Here is a 22,879-nt window from a genome sequence, read left to right as displayed (position 1 = left end):
CTGTCTCTATGAGGATTAGCATGTGTCTCTCCTCTCCTTATTAACCCGAGTGCAAGTTATTACACATTATAATCTATCTCTCTCTGTGTGTGTGTGATGTATTCTGCCACAGCATGACATGGGCAGAGAGATATGCACTTTCCATTGTGTATGTGTACACAATATCACAGCCAATCACGACATTGGTGGGTAAGTAATACTGCCCAGCGCTATCATTCCAAAGTGTTCAGGGCAAGCAAATTGGCTAGTCCCACTAGTGGTGAGCAGAGTTGTCGTGACATATTTAGAGATATCTATCTATTATTTTAATGCTAGAAAGTAAAGTAGGTCATATTTTGTATACAGATGTCTTTTTTTTCAATTGCAAATATGTGTCGCTAAGATTTATGTAATTGCTGCTACCGACTTAAAATAATTCATTACAATGGTATAGAAGGACCTTGAGTATTCGCACCAGTGGAAACTGTAATTGGGGGAGGGTCTATATTAAAGAATACTATTAGCTAATCACACCCTTTTAGCATGTCATCAATTTGAGGATCCTATTGTTCATAATACGTGTCCCTGGAGTTAATCTGTTTAAATTAAGGTAAGGATCATTGTGGGCAAAATGATTAATCATAGCACTTTATGAGCAATCATTTTTAAAGCGTTAAACGACCTTAGAGTTGAGCATCTGTGGCCTCAATTTATTAAAATCCTCAATAACCCACAATGTGTCATCGGTGTTACGATCATTAGTGTTACTTACTAATCCTACTGGTGGCACAACGCTATCATAATGGTAAAACACATTTAAAATCATTAAACTGCCATTGTAGTGGATTAAGAATGTGAAGATATACCCGCATTTCAAGACCTACCCTTTTTTCACCTTTCTATGTACACAAAAAAAAGCATGTACAGTAATCCAACATGTACAATTTTGAAATGTAATAGTTGAATGTCCTAACATACAGAGCTGTCAAAAGGTGGTAAAAAAAAAAGCTTATCCTTTATCATCTTGTTGATCATGGTGACTGTCTCCTGGTAGAGGTGCTTCTCGGACATCAGACTTCGGTAATGTGTTGCTTCCCCTGGGAGAGATAACACAGAGTGAAAGGGAGAACGAGTGAGAAATAGAAAGAGAGAGTGATAGAAAGAGAGAGTCAAGGAGTGAAAAAGTGATGCAAAGGGATATTGTGACACATTGAGAAGGTGAGATCACAGCAAAACAGACATTAAAAACAGAGAGAGAGAGAGAGGAATTGATTGATGCGAGGGACAGATAGAGGTAGAGCTAGGGGAGAATGTGTGAGGCTAAGAGGAGTCTATATCTGTATGTGTGAGTAATGCAGGGTGATCAGAGTGAGGCATGCTGGGGGTAGGATTACAGGCCTTATAAGGCCCCTGTGCCATCCATCCCCGTCTCTGCTCCACTCAGCTATTCTTGTCCCGTCTCTCCCTTACCCTCAACTAAGGCAAGACCTCTCTAACAACACTTTTATACACATTTTAATGCGTTGTTCAGGTTTTCAGTTTTCGATGAATACTAGACTAGCTGTTGTGTGGTTTAAGTTTGAATTAATTTTGAGTGTGTGGTAGGTGTGTGAGTGTGCATACGTGTGTCTGTGTGTGTGTGTGTATCAGAAGCTTTTCAGCGCCTGCCCTTCCTCCTCCTATCAGGTGTTTGTCCCAACCGTCTGGAAATAACAGGGGGGGAGAACTCCGGAACGAGACTGAAGGAGGGGAATCAGAAAGCCAGTGCAAGAGGAAACAAGTACAAAGAGGACAGCGAGTGAAGGAGGAAAGCGCTTTCAGGAGGAAGCAGGGTGTGTGTGTGTGTGTGTAGGTTTTTATCCAAAGCTGAAGATGGCTACATACACAGTATCTCTCAATGGCTCCGCACCATGGGGTTTCAGACTACATGGAGGAAAAGACTTCAATATGCCACTTACCATCTCCAGGGTAAGACACTACACACTTTAAGCTTTTCCTGTGTTAGAGAAACAGACTTTGAGTGTGATAAATAGTGGTTACGGTGCGTTGCTGTGTGCGCGCGCACATGCTAAACGTGGGTCTTATTTAATGACGTAATGATTGATGACAGATGACGAGGGGTGAGGAATGACCTGCCAACTAGTGAGTTGTAAAATACACTCCTCTCCCTCTCTGTCACACCCCTCCTCTTTCCATCTAGACCTGTTGCTGTAGTTGTGTGTTATTGCACCTGCAGGTACTTTGACGTATTTCCAGTGGATCTGGAAATGGCAAATGGCATCAGAGAGGGAGAGAGAGGAGGAGAGGTGCGGTCACATGGAAAGCTGTGTGTTACCTAAAGCGTCCTGCTGGGCCTCTCGGATGCCAAGTGTGTCTCTAAAGACATCCTCTTTGTCCATCTCTGGTCCTCTTACTATCTCCGGTCAGGTCTGAAGAAAAAAAAACAAAGGTACATAATGGTTGGTCCATTTCGCAGACCTGCTGGCTGCTTTGGAGCTGTGAACTCCCAGTCATCTCAACTCTGTCCTGTAGTCTGCATCAGCTACCTGATGCTGTGTGAGGAAAGAGTGTGATCTCTGGAGAGTCTGATCTCTCCTCATTGCTGTAATGATTTGGCAGATGTGAGGTACAGAGCTATCTAAATAGCCAGCTAGTGAGTGCTAGCTCACTTTGAGACTTTACCTTCCCTGAAACCTGAAGTGCTGTTCTGGTGTTGATGTTGATGAACATGATGGCTTCTGGAGCATAACGTGTTGTTGTGAATAGAGGATCACACACAGTTTCCCAGTTTCTCCTTGACTGTGTGTGTTTCTGTCACGAGGGGGGAAAAGCAACAGGTTTTGAGAATCTGGGTTGAGCAGGCAACGTGAAATAGAGGCAGACAACAAAGGAACCGTTTTTTAAAGCATTTATTTTCGAGCATGATTCTTTCCATAACTGTGTTATTTTTAAGTTGTACCAATAAAAGATTAAAACACACAAAACATAAGGGAGGAGAGAAACAAAAAGCACAGGAAGGGATACGGACCAGGAGGCAGGCGTCCATTTTCTATATGCTTCCGTTGTCCTCCAAACCAGAGATATGGATATAACGACGTGATACTTATGTCTCCACCCTAACAATGGGATTCGCTGTCCACAGAATGGAACCCATCAAGTTCCCGCCTATTCCTCTCTTTGGATTGGTGGATGCATCTCGTTATTTGAATACTTTTTTGAAAATTCGATGAGTGGGTGTTGAACTCAACCGCTTACATTCAATGGAAAGTGAATATGCATAGACCTAAGCATCCCAAAAGCTATATTGGATCAAATAGGCCTCATGAAGCCAATTAGCAATTACATTTTATTTTGACACTATTATTAACCTTCTTATAAAAAATACCCAGTTCCACTGCATCACTCTTTATTTTTCACACAGGCCGATTTTGGAGTGGAGTCAGTTCCCTCACTTCATCTCCACATGTTTTTCACAATCCACTTTGTTAACTCTCCCTCCTATAGAGCAGTGGGATTGGGTAATGGAAACACTATAGTGTGATGCTATTGCATGATAGCTACAGTATTAGAATGTGCGATTAGGCAATAGCTACTGTATAGAGTCATGTGATTGGTTTAGAGTAGCAATGTAGTGTCATGATTGGCAGCAGTTACTCTTCCTGGGGTCCAGCAAAATTAAGGCAGTTATACCATTTAAAAAAACATTACGATACACTTCACAACAATCTTTTGGGGGCAGCAGGTAGCCTAGTGGTTAGAGTGTAAGATCAAATCCCCGAGCTGACAAGGTAAAAATCTGTAATTCTGCCCCTGAACAAGGCAGTTAACCCACTGTTCCTACACCTTCGTTGAAAATAAGAATTTGTTCTTAACTGACTTGCCTAGTAAAGTGAAAAATATATAAATAAAAACAACACATTTCCAAACACATTAAGTGTGCACGCTCAGGCCCCTAATCTACTACCACATATCTACAACACAAAATCAGCGTAGGCATGTGTGTATAGTGTGTATGTAAATGTGTGTTTGTATGCATGTGTCAGTGACTGTTTGTGTTGCTTTATACAAGTCACTGCTGTTCCATAAGGTGTATTTTTATATATTAAAAAAAAAATCAAATGTTATTGCTTGCATTTGGAATAGAGTTCCATGTAGTACTGGGCACCTCCCATAGTCTGTTCTGGACTTGGGGACTGTGAAGAGACCTCTGGTGGCATGTCTTGTGGGGTATGCATGGGTGTCTGAGCTGTGTGCCAGTAGTTCAAACATGTCATTGTGCATTCAACATGTCAGTACCTCTCACAAATACAAGTAGTGATGAAGTCAATCTCTCCTTCACATTGAGCCACCAAAGATTGACATGCATATTATTAATAGCTCTCTGTGTACATCTAAGGGCCAGCTGTGCTGCCTTGTTCTTTGCAATTGCAATTTTCTTAAATCCCTCTTTGTGACACCTGACCACACGACTGAATAGTAGTCCAAGTGCGACAAAACTATGGCATGTAGGACCTGCCTTGTTGATAGTGCTGTTAAGAAGGCAGAACAGTGCTTTATTATGGACAGACTTCTCCCTATTTTAGCTACTGTTGTATCAATATATTTTAACCATGACAACTTGCTCAATTGCTGACAACTTGCTCAATTTCCACATTATTCATTACAAGATTTAGTTGAGGTTTAGTGAATGATTTGTCCCAAATACAATGATTTTAATTTTGAAATATTTAGGACTAACTTATTCCTTGCCACCCATTCTGAAACTAACTGCAGTTCTTTGTTAAGTGTTGCAGTCATTTCAGACGCTGTAGTAGCTGACGTGTATTGTGTTGAGTCATCCGTATACATAGACACTTTACTCAAAGCCAGTAGCATGTCATTAGTAAGATTGAAAAATGTAAGGGGCCTAGACAGCTGCCCAGGGGATTTCCTGATTCTACCTGGATTATATTGGATAGGCTTCCATTAAAGAACACCCACTGTGTTCTGTTAGACAGGTAACTATTTATACACAATATAACAGGGGGTGTAAAGCCATAACACATAGGTTTTTCCCAGCAGCATACTATGATCGATTATGCCTAAAGCCTCACTGAAGTCTAACAAAACAGCCCGCACAATCTTTTTATCATCAATTTCTCTCAGCCAAACATCAGTCATTTGTATAAGTGCTGTGCTTGTTGAATGTCCTTCCCTATAAACGTGCTGAAAGTCTGTTGTCAATTTGTTGACTGTAAAATAACGTTGTATCTGGTCAAACACATTTTTTTCCAAAACATTACTAAGGGTTGGTAGCAGGCTGATTGGTCGGCTATTTGAGCCAGTAAAGGTGGCTTTACTATTTTTAGGTAGTGGAATGTATTTTGCCTCCCCCCAGGCCCGAGGGCACATACTTTCTGGTAGGCTTAAATTGAAGATATGTTAAATATGAGTGCCAATATTGTCCGCAATTATCCTCAGTCATTTTCTATCCAAGTTTTCAGACACCGGTGTCTTGTCATTGCTGATAGATAACAATACTTTTTCCGCCTCTTCCACACTCACTTCACGGAATTCTAAATTACAATACTTTTCTTTCATAATTTGGTCTGATATACTTGGATGTGTAGTGTCAGTGTTTGTTGCTGGCATGTCATGCCTAAGTTTGCTAATCTTGCCAATGAAAAATCATTACAGTAGTTGGCAATATTAGTCAGTTTTGTGATGAAAGAGCCATCTGATTTAATGAATGATGGAGCGGAGTTTGCCTTTTTGACCAAAATTTTATTTAAGATGCTCCAAAGCTTTTTACTATCATTCTTTATGTCATTTATATTTGTTTCACAGTGTAGTTTCTTCTTCGTTTTATTCAGTTCAGTCACATGATTTCTCAATTTGCGGTACGTTTGCCAATCAGTTGTGCAGCCAGACTTATTTGCCATTTATTTTGCCGCATCCCTCTCAACCATACCATTTTTCAATTCCTCATCAATCCACAGGAATTTAACAGTTTTTACAGTCATTTTATTGATGGGTGCATGCTTATTAGTAACTGGGAATCATTAGTCATTTCATAAATGTGTCAAGTGCTGGTTGCTTCTCCTTAAACACCACGGACCAACACATATTCTTTACATCAACAACATAGGAATCCCTACAAAACTTATTGTATGACCTCGTATACACTATATTAGGCCCAGGCTTTGGTTTTCCTAGATATGGCTACTATATTGTGATCACTACATCCGATGGATTTGGATACTGCTTTCAAGCTCATTTCTGCAGCATTAGTAAAGATGTGATCAATACATGTTGATGATTTCATCCCTGTGCTGTTTGTAACTACCCCGGTAGGTTGACTGACAACCTGAACCAGGTTGCAGGCACTGGTTACAGTTTGAAGCATTCTCTTGAGTGGGCAGTATGATGAAAGCCAGTCAATATTTAAAATCACCCAGAAAATATACTTCTCTGTTGATATCACATTCATTATCAAGCATTTCACACATGTTATCTAGATACTGACTGTTAGCACTTGGTGGTCTATAGCAGCTTCGCACCAGAATGGGTTTTATATGTATGTTTAATATGTAGCCATATTACTTCAACAATATTTAACATGAGTTCCTCTCTAAGCTTTACAGGAATGCGGTTCTGAATATAAACGGCCACACCTCCACCTTTGTCTTTTCTGTAGATGTTATAAATGTATTGCTACCACTGTGTCATCAAATGTATTATAATAATAATAATAATATGCCATTTAGCAGACGCTTTTATCCAAAGCGACTTACAGTCATGTGTGCATACATTCTACGTATGGGTGGTCCCGGGAATCGAACCCACTAACTAAGTGAGTTTCAGAGATTGTCAAAATACGAATGTCATCTGTTACCAGCAAATTATTGATTTCTTGAATCCTGATATGTTAACGTGGGCTATTTCTTAGCACTTTTCTGGGATGCTTGATTGTTTTTATTGCTTTACTGGGAAGTTTAGCAGAGGTGCTCAGGTTATTTATGTTTGTGCAGGGTGAGCTGCTCACGGTGGATTTCCTCAGTGCTAACAGTATAACTCTGGTTCATAGACACATGATTACTGCATACAATAGCTGTGGGGTCAGCAGAGACATTCAGGGCAGTAAGAGGGACATGAATTAGGTTACTCCCGTTGTCTTCCAGCACCCCTGGGATAATGTACATTTTCTGAAGCATTACGACAACTCAGCGGCACAATGGTAGGGATTAAATGAGCTGGTCATGGGTCATTGATAAGTCATTGTCTCAACGCAGATAGTGTCTAGCAGACAGTGTCATGTGATTTTTGACTGGAGGATAGATGTAGGCCTGTTCATCATTATTTCCATGTTCTCAAGAGAGACGGAATACATTGTTGTGTCCCATGGCAGAGTAATGAATATTTAGGGATGGATAACAAGACCGTGATTTGTCCAAAAGTTGGTTCTGATGGATGCAGTGCATGCGTGTGTGTGTGTGTGTGTGTGTGTGTGTGTGTGTGTGTGTGTGTGTGTGTGTGTGTGTGTGTGTGTGTGTGTGTGTGTGTGTGTGTGTGTGTGTGTGTGTGTGTGTGTGTGTGTGTGTGTGTGTGTGTGTAGCTGATTCAGCATAAGCAGAGCAGGGTGGTGAAATGTTAAGAGAGCAGATGCAGTTAAGGAGAGAAAAATGGTGCTGCTGTGAAGCCATCCTGAAACAACCGAACAATTTCACACACACACACACACACACACGAATGCGGACCCACGCTGAATAAATGAAGGAACAAAGGCAGAAGGCGTCACCGAGTAGAAAGAGGAAAAGAGCGCGCGAGCGGCGAAAAGAGATAGATAGAGAAGGCGGGTTTGAGTGGCACTAGCAGGTAGTTGGGGGCAGTTAGGTTAAACAGACTGATGCAGGAGGCGTCAACAGCACTCTTTATTTTTATCTCTTTAACGAGCTGCCTGTAAGCCTATCCTCTATTCCAGTCCTCAGCCCCGTCTCTCTGTCCATGCCCAGTCCTCAGTCTACCCCATACCTCAGCCTTGTACCCCAGCCCCTACTCTACCTCTGACTCCCTAGTCCCCTCTAGTACTCCCTAGTCCCACAGACCTACTTACGCTGCCCTAAGAGTTGTACAGAGACTGCTGTGCATCCATCTAACTCTGCAAATGTAGCAGACGGTGGTATGTGAAATTCACTCTTCAGCCTCAAGTGTCGCGCCTTGGGCAATTGAAGAAGGCCTTTTCCAATAGCACAATGGGTTGGAACGCTTTAGGAAGGCGGTCCCGTGTGTCCTGAATTCAAGCCTCTGTATGAGGAGGAAGTGGTACTTGCTAAGCAAGCAGCTTGACATCTTTTACAACAACTGTCTGAGCAGTTTGTACTGCTCATTCGGTGTTTCTATCAATGCCTTTCTGTGTGGTGTTTTTTTAATGAGGAAGTTAGTTCAGATCAGCGTTTTCTGCTAGTTTTCTCTAGTGCTGTTCTATCACGGCCCAGTCATGCCACTTGAAAGTTGCGTTTGAAAATGGTGCCCATTTCAATAAAACTATTTTGGATAACTGTTTTTAGTTTTTGTCATTTCTAGAGGAGTATAGTATACTCAAGCAGGAGAGAACGAGACGCCAGTCCACTTTTGACAACGGATCTGACTCCTGCTGTTGTGATTTGTGCGTTAGAAACCTGTGTTTCTTTTGTGGCGCATCTCATTGAGGTCTCCTGTGGAACATGACAGATAGACAGTTGAGTTCTGTTAAGATGTTGACCTGATACTATTCTGTAGGTGTTAATACATGCTGATCCATCCTGGTGTGTCCTAGTGTGATAACTACAGCTGGTCAATTAGACACAGCTTTATCTGATTGGTTTGAGCGAAGGCAGATAACCTGACCGACACTAGGAATAACGACCTTATATACTGAACTAAAATATAATAATAATAATAATAATAATAAATAATATATGCCATTTAGCTGACGCTTTTATCCAAAGCGACTTACAGTCATGTGTGCATACATTCTACGTATGGGTGGTCCCGGGAATCGAACCCACTACCCTGGCGTTACAAGCGCCATGCTCTACCAACTGAGCCACAGAAGGACCAATATAAACACAACATGTAAAGTGTTGGTCCCATGTTTCATGAGCTGAAATAAAAGATCCCTGAAATGTTCCATACACTATAATGCTTATTTCTCTCAAATTGTGTGTGTGTTTGAGCAGAGGTATCCATGTCAGTTTTTCTTACATAACCCTGCCTCTGTTACCCTCTCTCTCTCTCTCTCCACTGGGCACACACTGGTTGAATCAACGTTGTTTCCACGTCATTTGAAGGAAATTATGTTGAACTAACGTGGAATAGACGTTGAACTGAGTTCAGTGCCCAGGGCTCGCTCTCTCTCTCGTTCTCTTTCTCTCTCGTTCGCTCCCTTCCTCCCTTTCTCCTAACTCTTCTGCTTTCTCTCTCCCCTCTAGATAACTCCAGGCAGTAAGGCTGCAGGGGGCAGTCTAGTCCAGGGTGACATCATCACATCGATAGACGGCCTTAGTACAGAAGGCATGACACACCTGGAGGCACAGAACAAGATTAAGATGGCCTCCAATAAACTGGCCCTCACCATGCAAAAGTAAACATACGCACACACAGGCACGCACACATACAAATGGGCGCACAAGCATGCATGTATAGAAACACACACATACACACACACACACACTAGATCTTAAAATACTTACAAGATAACATGCAAAACTACATAACACATGTGATATTACTTACAAATGTAAAAGTCTGTTGTTGTGGCTCTGCACCCAGGTCGAAACGTCCTACCACTGTTACCATGGCAACACCCAGAATGGACTCCCCCATGTCAGTTATTCCTCACCAGAAGGTAAACACACACATGCACGCACACACAAAAAAAAGTTTCTGCATTTGAGTGTCTATGCGATTGCTCTTGAACAAAAGAAGACGGGATCAATTGAAGACTGGAAGGCTGTGTGTTGGCGCCCACTAGTGTTTCTATTGCAGCTGTAGCTTCCATATTAAAGAGCAGAGGATCAAGCTCTGGCCAAGGCAATGACTGTTTTATGAATGGATAAAGCCATCGATGATGTGACACCATTCATTCCTATGTGAAGACACAACAGCGCGTTGAAGCCAAATTGAATCGGTTAAGATGCCATCTCTTGGAGACATAACATGCGCCGTTTTAGTTAATCCAGGAAGTATCGGTGCACGCCAGCTCAGTGCTGCTTCCTCTCAACGAGTTACTCAAGTTGAAGGCCAACTGGGGTACTGGAGGCTTCCATTAGCAACTCCATTATCCTAATAACTTCTTCTTTGTGCTGTTTTTAAACCCACTAGAGGCGATATCTGTGCCCCTGCAGAAATCGAACTATAATAATAAAAAACGACCCATTAAATCCATCTGTTTAAACTAGAGAAATCTGTTTTTTTGCTGCGTCTCAATCCACCGCATCCTCTGATGTCGGGCTTCCACATCTGCGGTGAAAAGTGTTAGAGCTACAGGATCAGGAGGCATCCCGAAAATCGGTCTTCTCACAAGCCTGTAGTGTCCGACAGCTGCAAGCTTCCTTGGACTCGTCTGAAGTCAGTGCCGCCGATGTGTCAACTTCTGTTTGTATAGTCCCAATGGTTTGGGCTACAAACTATTATGAACCCCACCATCGAAAGGTGAGACTCTCACAAACACGTACATGTTTTGCTCTACGATGCCCACCAGCCTCACAAGACTCGTCTGAAGGTAACCTGGTGTCAGTTTTTAAAAAATGATTAGAAGTACATATGGAAGTACTTTAGTGCAAAGAAATGCTTAAATATGGGTAGAACATTTATTTGATAATTTTCTGAGATTTCTTATATCTCTCAGATATAGGACAGAGACTCCAAAACATACTTCCTTTTTATAGATGATTTTGACTGGTTTGCCACGCATTAGTATGTTATTCAAAGTGTTTCTATGGGCTAATAGCAGTGAAGCCAAATTCTATGTTTTATCAAATTTCTGTTCAAATTCCAGATCAAATAGCTAAATGACCCTTGTTATTACCATCGTAAAAGAATTCCATATGTTAGCGTAGTAAAAACCCAGCCCGGACCCTTGGTTCAAGGACATACATGAAGACTGGAAGGCTGTGTGTTGGCGCCCACTAGTGTTTCTAAAAAATTAAATACATCTGGTGTATTAGAAGCAATTATTAGTACCATGATTGGATTTACACAAAGACTGTCATTTTTCCGTTCACCATAATGGGGAGGGGGACGCTAACGCCGTCAGTCTTGAACTTCCGTGGCTTCAATGAAAGGGGGCAGTTGTTCTCCCCTGGGCCAAATATTATAGAGGATACACCACCTATCTATCTATCTATCTATCTATCTATCTATCTATCTATCTATCTATCTATCTATCTATCTATCTATCTATCTATCTATCTATCTTTTCTCCCCATTTCTCAGTTTTTCTGAGTCCCTCACTCTATCTCTCTTGTCATTAAGGAGGGTGAGCATGTTAAAAAAGAAGTAGAAGAAGAAGAAGAGGTGGAGGCGAAGAAGTTTGGGAGACTATTGTCTAAAAAGCCTGTAGAGCCGACCCCTGCCCTCCGTACCCCCTCTCCGCTCCTCCCCCCCTCCCCTGCCGCTGCAGTGTCTCTCTCGAGCCAGAAGGGACAGTATAACTCCCCCATCAGCCTGTACTCTGCACACACTCTCAGAGAGATGGCCCTGCTGCAAGGCAAGGTTGCAGGAGATGGGGCAGGGGCCGCCAAGCTGGGAGGAGAGGGGGCAGACAGCGGAGTGCCGTTTCTAGGGTAGGTAGCCTGGGGCCATAATGAAATGGTACCCAGTTCCCTGTATAGTACACTTCTTTTGGCCACGTGTTCCCTTTATATTGCACTTGTGTTGACCAGAGTCTCACTGAGTTCACGATCACCTCCTCCGGCAACAAACCATCCAAACTAACTAGGAGACAAAACACTCCCTCCTCTCCCAACCACGGGACCTACTGGAACAACGTCCTTGTTGTACTGTCCCAATTTTTTATTTCCCTCCTCACTCTGTTCCTGTCCCCACCCCCTCCCCTGGCTATCTCCACTCTAGGACAACTTAGGGTATGAGCCGGGGGGGGGGGGGATCACACATCCCTGCCCACCTGTGTGCACATTAAACAGGACAGTGATCAAGAATACTCAGAACATTCCGTGATTTTCCTGGAACACATTCTCCTGGCTCACATGCACACTCGCTGCCCGAAGTGGTAACGTGCACACTCTGACACACACCTGGACTGTCTCCAGGTAACACTGCACCACACTCTGACACACACCTGGACTGTCTCCAGGTAACACTGCACCACACTCTGTGGATGACGACTACAGTCATTCCGCTGACGACAGGTGCTTTAGCTGTTAGGAGTTGATGGCCTTTGAGGGAGCAGCGCTGTCACTACTTTGCTAAACTCAGCTGAGCTGGGTGGTGAAGTTCGGTGGCTGTGCTGACCAGCATATGGTAAACGTGTCCGGTAAAGTGTCGGTAAGCACGACCGTATACTCACGCAGATCCCTGGTTCAGTACAGGCGACTCTCTTTTTGTAAGCTCACACGTACACAAACTCGGGAACAGCTGCTTCTCGGCACGCTGGAATGTTCCACTCGGGTTGCAATGCATCCCAAGCATCTCATACAGTATCACAGACACACACACACACACACACACACACACACACACACACACACACACACACACACACACACACACACACACACACACACACACACACACACACACACACACACAGTGTCCCGGGATAGATCCATCTCTATATACAGCCCATGACACATAAGCTTCAACAATTTGTGTAGTGTGTGTATCTTGGGGGTTTGGGCTGAAAGTAAAAAGACATTTCCATTCTCTCCATGAAAATGAACAATAAAGTGCTCTTCTTCTTCTGTCTGAGTGTTTGTGCGTACGCTTGTGCATGTCTATGAGTGTCTGTGTACGTGTGTGTGTGTCATGTGATTGTGGAGCCCCTGCTCCTGTCAGTTAGTCTGCTGAGTCACAGGCAATCCTGGGAAATATCACAGTTGATGACACACAACTTTATAAGCCTTTATAAACTGGGTGACTCAAGCCCTGAATGCTGATTGGCTGAAAGCCGTGGGTTTGACAAAATATTTCTTGTTGCTGTTCTAATTACGTTGGTAACCAGTTTATAATAGTAATAAGGCACCTCGGGGGTTGGTGGTATATGACCAATATACCATGGCTAAGGGCTGTATCCAGGCACTCGACGTTGCATCGTGCCCAAGAACAGCCCTTAGCCATGGTATATTTGCCATATACAGGGTATATTGGCCGTATACCACACCCCCTCATGCCTTATTGCTTAATTATAACACACAGAATGACTCCTATAACTCCTATACCTTACTATCTGGTAATATCTGATCTCTCTCTCTCTCTCTCTCTCTCTCTCTCTCTCTCTCATATTGTTACAGATTATTGCAAACACGGCTGGAAAGTCAGTACCGTCTGAATGTGCAGAATTTGCATGAACAAAGTTGAAGAGGTTGTATTTGTGCATGCTTAGCTGTGTGTACTTCGTGAATGGCATCGTGCCCATAGTGTGAGCATTGATCGATTCTCTCGTGATGATGGTGTGTTTATTCTGAGCATTTTTGTCAGAATCATCCTGCCAGTTTGCTGTGTGTATGTGGCAGACTCCGCTTGCAGTACGAGGTAACACTTAATCACTCAATGTACACGCACAAACATGGATGTTGAAACAAACAATTTCAAAAAATCCACCTGCAATTGAACATGCTTGGAAATATGATAATGATGGGTGTGGTCTTGGTTCAAATGGATGTGTATGAGTTCAGGCCCCTGTACTACGCGAAAAAATAGGGCCTCAAAATAAGGTCTTATGAAATACGGATGGTAGAAAAGAAGATATGATGACATAATCGCTTAGGATCTCACTTGGTGAAGTCCATAGGACAAAAAACAGATGACTGCAATGCCTCTGTTACTAACAAATACAGTTAAGGGTGGAAACTCTACAATTGACTTGAAAGGCACTCTGGGAAATATTTGAATAATGCTTTTTTTTTGTATTTTCTTTTTCAACTTTTATTTAGCTAGGAAAGTCCGATAAGATTATTATTTTCAATGACAGCCTACCCCGGCCAAACCCGGACGACCCTGGGCCAATTTTTCACCGCCCTATGGGACTCCCAATCACGAGCCGGATGTGATACAGCCTGGATTCAAACCAGGGATTGTGGTGACACCTTTTGCACTGGAATGCAGTGCCTTAGACCGCTGCACCACTTGGGAGCCCTAAGCAATGTGTTAATGTATCACTGTTCCGGTGTGTATGTGAGTCCACGGACTCCACACTTTCAGTGTTGATTTAACATTCTCTGTGTAAATAGTTTTTATTTGACACTGGAGAATTTGCTGTGTAGACATGCGTTCACAATATATTCCGTATGGTACTACGCGTGTGTGTGTGTGTGTGTGTGTGTGTGTGTGTGTGTGTGTGTGTGTGTGTGTGTGTGTGTGTGTGTGTGTGATGTGTGCATGTACACATTGTAGTATATGTGTATTAGTAAAGCATCATAACTAACTAGGAATTTACAGTGTGTAAAGTGCAGAGTGTGTTTGCGTCTTACAGCCTGTTTAGTAGTGGCTTGGGTTGATTTGGTTTTCCTTGCTCGTCCGTAAAACGTGTCAGAGACATTGTATTTCTTGACCACTTTGTGATCAGGTGAATTTTCTTGAAGTCATGGCTTATGCTCAATTTACTAGTCCTGAGGTGACACTATAGTCAATGTATTTCACATCAAATAAATAATAAAGTAAGTAGAAAAAGCGAAGTCACCTCAGTCTGCTTACATTGTAGATAGAGACTAGGTACAAAGTAAGCAGTGAGAGTGACGAGAGAGACAAACAGGTACTATACAATCAGATATTGCATACAGGAGAGACAGACAGGTAGTGCTAGTGTAGTGGAGAGACAGGCAGGTACAATGTAATCAGTGGTACTGTAAATGTACAAGAGTGAGACAGACCGGGAGTAAGCGAAGTCATTAGTAGTGTTTATCATGTGTGTGTATACCTTGTGTGTATACCTTATACCTAGTGCTGTGCAGTGTGTGAGCCCGCAGATAGAGGAAGGTAAGTGATGACTCTGAACCCTACTCCTCTTGCACCTCTCACCATCCCTGCACCTTTTTTTTCTCTCTTTCTTTTCTCCCTCTCTCCCCTTTTTATATCATCTCCGCCCGGTCGTCTGATTCCCTTACAACCTGTGAACCCAAATATGGATCCCCATCGCCGCCTGCCCCCTTCATTGCACAAAACCCGACCAACCCTCCCAAAAATGAACCTTTATCCCTGACCCTTGACCCTGTATCCCCCCGACCATATCCCTCTCCAGTCAGGAGTATGTGCCCAGCTTTAACCCCATAGCTCTGAAGGACTCGGCTCTGTCTACCCATAAGCCCATCGAGGTGCGCGGCCCGGGAGGCAAGGCCACCATCGTTCACGCTCAGTACAACACCCCCATCTCCATGTACTCACAGGATGCCATCATGGATGCTATTGCCGGACAGTCACAGTCCAAGGGCCATGAGGGGTAGGAGAGCACACACACAATGCAGAGAATACATTTTGTGTTAAGAGGCTGGAACTCTGTCTGGGTCCTGCTGTACTTCTCCACTCCCAGTTATCGTCTGTGTCAATCACGTCTTTCTTTCTTTTTTTCTATTCTTCCTTCCTTCCTTCCTTCCTTCCTTCCTTCCTTCCTTCCTTCCTTCCTTCCTTCCTTCCTTCACTTAATCTACAACCCACCAACCAATCAACCACCCCTGTGTTGTCATCCAAACCCCCACCTCGCCCCCCTCTGGTCATGTGACCTCAGTGAGGATGTACCTGCTGGCTCCCCCCTGGCGTAAGTATCACCCCCGACTCATCCTTTACTCACCGCCTACTCACTCGCCTCTCATATCTGATATGTAAATAATGTGTAATAAACTAATATTGGGCTCATGTTTGGCTTATATGCTGTAAGTCTAATAAACCGTATCAAACTCACATCTGTCTCATATGATATCATCTCATGATACATTTGCATATATCATATGGCTCTTGTACTTTTCACATGGCTCTATCCATGTGTCTAGCTCTTTTTCTGTCTGTGCGTCTGTCTCATGGTCCGTGTGTCCAGTTTCTTGCATCCAGAGGTGAACTGCGGTGTTTCAGGGGTTAACTAAGCTGTCTCAGAATGTTTTCAGGGGTCAACTCTGTTCTGATGACATAAAAGGGAATTTTCTGAGTATCACTGGTCTCCCCCTCCTGTTCTAACCCTCCAAACACTACACGATGCTCCTAACCCTACACACTAAAAACAAATGGTTCTATATAGTGACATATAAGGATTCTTTGGCTTGTAGCCATAGCAGAACCCTTTTTGGTGCTCTATGAAACCTTTTTTTGAAGGTTCTATAAAGAACCATGCTCATGAGGTTCTAAATGTAATACATGACACAATAATAAAAAACTATTGAATTTTAACAATATTATATGGCTATTAAACCAGAATAAAAAAAAATGTTTGGTTCCACAAAGAACCTTTTAAGATTGAGAAAGGTTCTTTATAGAACCATTCCACATAAAGGTTCTGTAAATAACCATTAAAAAATTATTCTTTAAAGCAACAAAAAAGGGTTCCGCTGTGGTTACAACCTTTTTTTTAATGGTTCTTTATGAAACCTTTATTGAGAATGGTTCTATAAAGAAAAATACCATAGTTTTTATTTTTGTGCAAAGGAACAAGCTGAATCCGGTGGGTGTGATAGCGCTGACCCAGCTGGGGGACGATGTGTAGAGCATTGACAACTACTAACTTACTCCAGGGTTTAAACAAACTTGGTCCTATGTAATGTGCATCCATCCTTCTTCTATCCCCTACGGTCTGCATTCCGTTACTAGTTACTGACATCATGTCCCCTGCCTGCAGTGGTTCCCTGCCTATGAAGGACCCGGTGGTTGACAGTGCGTCTCCAGTCTACCAGGCTGTGATCCAGACACATGATAGAGACGAGGAGATTGCCGAGTGGGCCAGACGGGCTGCCAATTTGCAGTCCAAGAGCTTCAAGATGCTGGCCCACCTCACCGGCACCGAATACAGTCAGTACACCTCTACTCAACGACCTCTTTCTCGCGCTCTTGTTCTGTCTAGCTCTTATTCTCTCTCTACGCTCTCCTTCCCTCTTCATCTCATGTCTTCTCTGTCTCTGTACTTCAGAAATTTCTCCTCTTCATGTTTTATGTATCCTTGTAACAGCGTTCTTCGTTTGTAGAAAGAGAGTCGGACCGAAATGCAGCGTGGTGGTTACTCATGTCTTTAATGAATGAATCGCGATACATGAAATAACTGATACAAATACAAAACAACAAACGGAACGTGAAAACTAATTACAGCCTATCTGGTGAAACTACACAGAGACAGGAACAATCACCCACGAAATACAAAGTGAAACCCAGGCTACCTAAATACGGTTCCCAATCAGAGACAACGAGAATCACCTGACTCTGATTGAGAACCGCCTCAGGCAGCCAACCTATGCTACACCCCTACTCAGCCGCAATCCCAATACCTACAAAACCCCCAATACGAAACACAACATTAAACCCATGTCACACCCTGGCCTGAACAAATAATTAAAGAAAACACAAAATACTAAGACCAAGGCGTGACAGAACCCCCCCTAAGGTGCGGACTCCCGGACGCACCTCAAAACCATAGGGAGGGTCCGGGTGGGCGTCTGTCCATGGTGGCGGTTCCGGCTCGGGACGTGGACCCCACTCCATTAATGTCCTAGTTCCTCCCCTTCACGTCCTGGGATAATCCACCCTCTCCGCCGACCATGGCCTAATAGTCCTCACCCAGAACCCTACTGAACTGAGGAGCAGCTCGTGACTGAGGGGCAGCTCGTGACTGAGGGGCAGCTCGGGACTGAGGGGCAGCTCGGGACTGAGGGGAAGCTGAGGGACTGAGGGGCAGTTCGGGACTGAGGGGCAAGCAGCTCGGGACTGAGGGGAAGCTCGGGTCTGAGGGGCAGCTCGGGACTGAGGGGCAGCTCGGGACTGAGGGGCAGCTCGGGACTGAGGGGCAGCTCGAAACTGAGGGGCAGCCCGGGACTGAGGGGAAGCCCAGTACTGAGATGAAGCTCAGGCAGGTAGTAGGCTCTGGTAGATCCTGGCTGGCTGGCGGATCTGGAAGATTCTGGTTGACTAGCAGATCTGGAAGATTCTGGTTGACTGGCAGATCTGGAAGAGACTGGTTGACTGGCAGATCTGGAAGAATCTGGTTGACTGGCAGATGTAGAAGATCATGGCTGACTGGCGGATCTAGCTGCTCTATGCAGACTGACAGCTCCTTGCAGACTGACAGCTCTGGCTGCTCCATGCAGGCTGACAGCTCCCTGCAGACTGACAGCTCCTTGCAGACTGACAGCTCTGGCTGCTTCATGCAGACTGACAGCTCTGGCTGCTTCATGCAGACTGACAGCTCTGGCTGCTTCATACAGACTGACAGCTCTGGCTGCTTTATGCAGACTGACAGCTCTGGCTGCTTCATACAGACTGACAGCTCTGGCTGCTTCATACAGACTGACAGCTCTGGCTGCTCCATGCAGGCTGACAGCACCCTGCAGACTGGCAGCTCCTTGCAGACTGATAGCTCCTTACAGACTGACAGTTCCTTGCAGACTGACAGCTCCTTGCAGACTGGCAGCTCTTTGCAGACTGACAGCTCTGGCTGCTTCATGCAGACTGACAGCTCTGACTGCTCCATGCAGGCTGACAGCACCCTGCAGACTGGCAGCTCCTTGCAGACTGACAGCTCCTTGCAGACTGACAGCTCCTTGCAGACTGGCAGCTCTTTGCAGACTGACAGCTCTGGCTGCTTCATGCAGACTGACAGCACCTTGCAGACTGACAGCTCCCTGCAGACTGGCAGCTCAGGCTGCTCCGAACAGGCAGGAGGAAGCGCTGTAGAGGAGGAAGGTTCTGATAGCGCTGAACAGGCGGGAGACTCCGACAGCGCGGGAGACTCCGACAGCGCAGGAGAGGAGAAAGGCTCTGATAGCGCTGAACAGACAGGAGACTCCAGCAGCGCTGTAGAGTAGGAAGGCTCTGATAGCGCTGAACAGGCGGGAGACTCCGACAGCACAGGAGAGGCGAGGCGCACTGTAGGCCTGATGCGTGGTGCTGGCACTGGTGGTACTGGGCCGAGGACACGCACAGGAAGCCTGGTGCGGGGAGTTGCTACTGGTGGACTGGTGTGTGGAGGTGGCTCTGGATAGACCGGACCGTGCAGGCGCACTGGAGATCTTGAGGACCAATTTTTTTGGGCTGCTTTTCGGGCTTCCTTGCCAACCGTGTTCCCTCGTATCGTCGGCTCCTACCTCCGGCTGCCTCTGCTCTCCTAAGTGCCTCCACCTGTTCCCACGGGAGGCGATCTCTTCCGGCCAGTATCTCCTCCCAAGTGTAACAACCTTTACGATCCAACACGTCTTCCCATGTCCATTCTCTGAATAATTCATCCTCCTTTTGCTGCTCCTGCTGTCGCTGCCTGTTTCCACGCCACTCGGTCCGTGTGTGGTGGGTGATTCTGTAAAGGCGTTCTTCGTTTTTAGAAAGAGAGTCGGACCGAAATGCAGCGTGGTGGTTACTCATGTCTTTAATGAATGAATCGCGATACATGAAAAAACTGATACAAATACAAAACAACAAACGGAACGTGGAAACTAATTACAGCCTATCTGGTGAAACTACACAGAGACAGGAACAATCACCCACAAAATACAAAGTGAAACCCAGGCTACCTAAATACGGTTCCCAATCAGAGACAACGAGAATCACCTGACTCTGATTGAGAACCGCCTCAGGCAGCCAACCTATGCTACACCCCTACTCAGACGCAATCCCAATACCTACAAAACCCCCAATACAAAACACAACATTAAACCCATGTCACACGCTGGCCTGAACAAATAATTAAAGAAAACACAAAATACTAAGACCAAGGCGTGACAATCCTCACCTCTCTTCTCCCTCTCTTCTCTTCCCTCCCTTCGCTGTCCTCAGTGCAAGACCCAGATGAGGAGGCCCTGCAGAGGTCGAGGTGAGGCGCGCGCGCACACACACACACACACGCGCGCGCACGCACACACTTTACCCTCCGTCTTTCTCTCTCTGTCTTTCTCCCAGGGATAAGTTTGAATCGGAGGTGAAAGGACCTCGCTTCCGCAAGCTGAAGAACTGGCACAACGGGCTCTCAGCTCAGATCCTCAATGTCCCTGAGACTCCCTTCTGATTTATCTGCCAGATCTATCCTTTATCTTAGGAATGATTATAATGTTTGGAATGGTTTTTGCTTTTCTTTCTTGTTGGTTGTTTTGCCTCTCCTAACTGATAGGGAATTGTACAAAAAAAGTATTTAAGAGAAATTGTAAAAGTGATCATGTAAACACACACTCGTGAACACAGACATGCGCACACACACACGCACACACACACCTATGTACGCATGCTAACAATGAACAAAGATGCACACACAAATACATATGAATGCACATATACCCACACAATTTAAATGTACTATTATCAATGTGAATAAATATTTTCTTTAAATCAAAATGCCTATGTGAGTGTTGGTCATGTGTCTCTGGTAGGTTTCTTTCAACATACTGACATAATCTCAGACACCCGGTGATCAACAGTTGAAATGAGATAGGTAGGGAGATACAGTGCATTCGGAAAGTATTCAGACCCCTTGACTTTTTTCCACATTTTATTACGTTACAGCCTTATTCTAAAATGGTTTGAATAAAACAATTTCCTCATCAATCTATACACAATACCCCATAATGACATTGCAAAAAACACTTTTTGGAATTTTGGGGGGAAAATGGATTAAAAATAAAAAACAGAAATACCTTTATTTATAGACAGTACCATGCAAAAGTTTGGTCTCACCTACTCATTCCAGGGGTTTTCTTTATTTTACTATTTTCTACATTGTAGAATAATAGTGAAGACATCAAAACTATGAAATAACACATATGGAATCATGAAGTAACCAAAAAAGTGTTAAACAAATCAAAATAGATTCTATATTTGAGATTCTTCAAAGTAGCCACCCTTTGCCTTGATGGCAGCTTTGCACACTCTTGGCATTCTCTCAACCAGCTTCATGAGTTAGTCACCTGGAATGTATTTCAATTAACAAATCAGTTGTGTTGTGATATACAGAATATAGCCCTATTTGGTAAAAGACCAAGTCTATATTATGTCAAAAACAGCTCAAATAAGAAAAGACATGAAGGTCAGTCAATCCAGAACATTTCAAGAACTTTGAAAGTTTTTCAAGTGCAGTCACATAAACCATCAAGCTCTGATGCAACTGGCTCTCGTAAAGACTGCCACAGGGAAGGAAGACACAGTTACCTCTGCTGCAGAGGATAAGTTCATTTGAGTTAACTGCACCTCGGATTGCTGCCCATAGAAATGCTTCACAGAGTTCAAGTAACAGACACATCTCAACATCTGTTGAGGGGACTGTGTGAATCAGGCCTTCATGGTTGAACTGCTCCAAAGAAACCACTACTAAAGGACATCAAAAAGAAGAAGATGCTTGCTTGGTTAAGAAACATGAGTAATGGACATTAGACCTGTGGAAATCTGTCCTTTTGTCTGATGAGTCCAATTTTTGGTTCTAACGCCCTGTCTTTTTGAGATGCAGAGTGAGTGAACTGTGGTAAATCATATTGATTGGACATGTTTTGGAAAGGCACACACCTGTCTGTCTATAGAAGGTGAGAGATGACAGTACATGTCAGAGCAAAAAAAAAAACAAGCCATGACAGGATTCTGTTAAGGCACAGATCTGGGGAAGGGTACCAAAAAATGTCTGCATTATTGAAGGTCCCCAAGAACACAGTGCCATTATTCTTACATGGAAGACTTTTGGAACAACCAAGACTCTTCCTATAGCTGGCCACCCGGCCAAACTGAGCAATCAGGGGAGAAGGGCCTTGGTCAGGGAGGTGACCAAGAATCCAATAGTCACTCTGACAAAGCTCCAGAGTTCCTCTGTGGAGATGGGAGAACCTTTCAGATGGACAACCATCTCTGCAGCACTCCACCAATCAGGCCTTTATGGTAGAGTGGCCAGACGGAAGCCACTCCCCAGTGAAAGGCACATGACAGACAACTTGAAGTTTGCCGAAAAGCACCTAAAGGTCTCTCAGACCATGAGAAACAACATTATCTGGTCTGATGAAAGCAAGATTGAACTCTTTGACCTGAATGCCAAGTGTCACGTCTGGAGGAAACCCTCCTCCATCCCTACGGTGAAGCATGGTGGTGGCAGCTTTGGAGATGTTTTCAGCAGCAGGGACTGGGAGACTAGTCAGGATTGAAGGAAAGATAAAAGTAGCAAAGTACAGAGAGATCCTTGATGAAAACCTGGTCCAGAGCGCTCAGGACCTCAGACTGGGGTAAAGGTTCACCTTCCAACAGGACAACAACCCTAAACACAGCCAAGACAACGCAGGAGTGGCTTTGGCACTAGTCTCTGAATGTCCTTGAGTGGCCCAGCCAGAGACCGGACTTGAACCTGATCAAACATATCTGGAGGGACCTGAAAATCGCTGTGCAACGACGCTCCCAATCCAACCTGACAGAGCTTGAGATGGAAGAAACTCCCAAAATACAGGTGTACCAAGCTTGTAGCGTCATACCCAAGAAGGGTCGAGGCTGTAACCACTGCCAAAGGTGCTTCAACAAAGTGCTGAGTAAAGGGTCTGAATACTTATGTAAATGTAATTTCATT

General features: G+C 44.2%; 2 protein-coding genes across 7 annotated transcripts in view; one reads left to right on the top strand and one right to left on the bottom strand.

The window, feature by feature from the left end:
* The window catches only part of LOC118357442 (glutamate dehydrogenase, mitochondrial-like), a 128,585-nt gene that overhangs the window by 47,343 nt on the left and 58,363 nt on the right, over positions 1-22,879 (bottom strand). The window lies entirely within an intron of this gene.
* Positions 1,520-20,682, top strand: LOC118357443 (LIM domain-binding protein 3). Of its 2 annotated transcripts, XM_035734545.2 has the most exons (9): positions 1,546-1,947; positions 9,429-9,580; positions 9,769-9,844; positions 13,470-13,492; positions 15,416-15,613; positions 15,899-15,928; positions 16,997-17,166; positions 20,131-20,167; positions 20,254-20,682. In XM_035734545.2, exons 1-9 carry the CDS (start codon positions 1,852-1,854, stop codon positions 20,357-20,359), a joined length of 888 nt encoding a protein of 295 aa, XP_035590438.1. In that variant the 5' UTR covers positions 1,546-1,851; the 3' UTR covers positions 20,360-20,682. The 2 variants fall into 2 exon arrangements, with proteins under 2 accessions (XP_035590437.1, XP_035590438.1); XM_035734544.2 differs by lacking the exons at positions 13,470-13,492; positions 15,416-15,613; positions 15,899-15,928 and adding an exon at positions 11,473-11,783 and having other exon boundaries at positions 1,520-1,947.

The sequence above is a fragment of the Oncorhynchus keta genome, chromosome 24 (genome assembly GCF_023373465.1).
Source record: "Oncorhynchus keta strain PuntledgeMale-10-30-2019 chromosome 24, Oket_V2, whole genome shotgun sequence".
Classification (NCBI taxonomy): domain Eukaryota; kingdom Metazoa; phylum Chordata; class Actinopteri; order Salmoniformes; family Salmonidae; genus Oncorhynchus; species Oncorhynchus keta.
The sequence above is the reverse complement of the archived record's forward strand: the minus strand, read 5'-3'. Positions and strand labels throughout refer to the sequence as shown.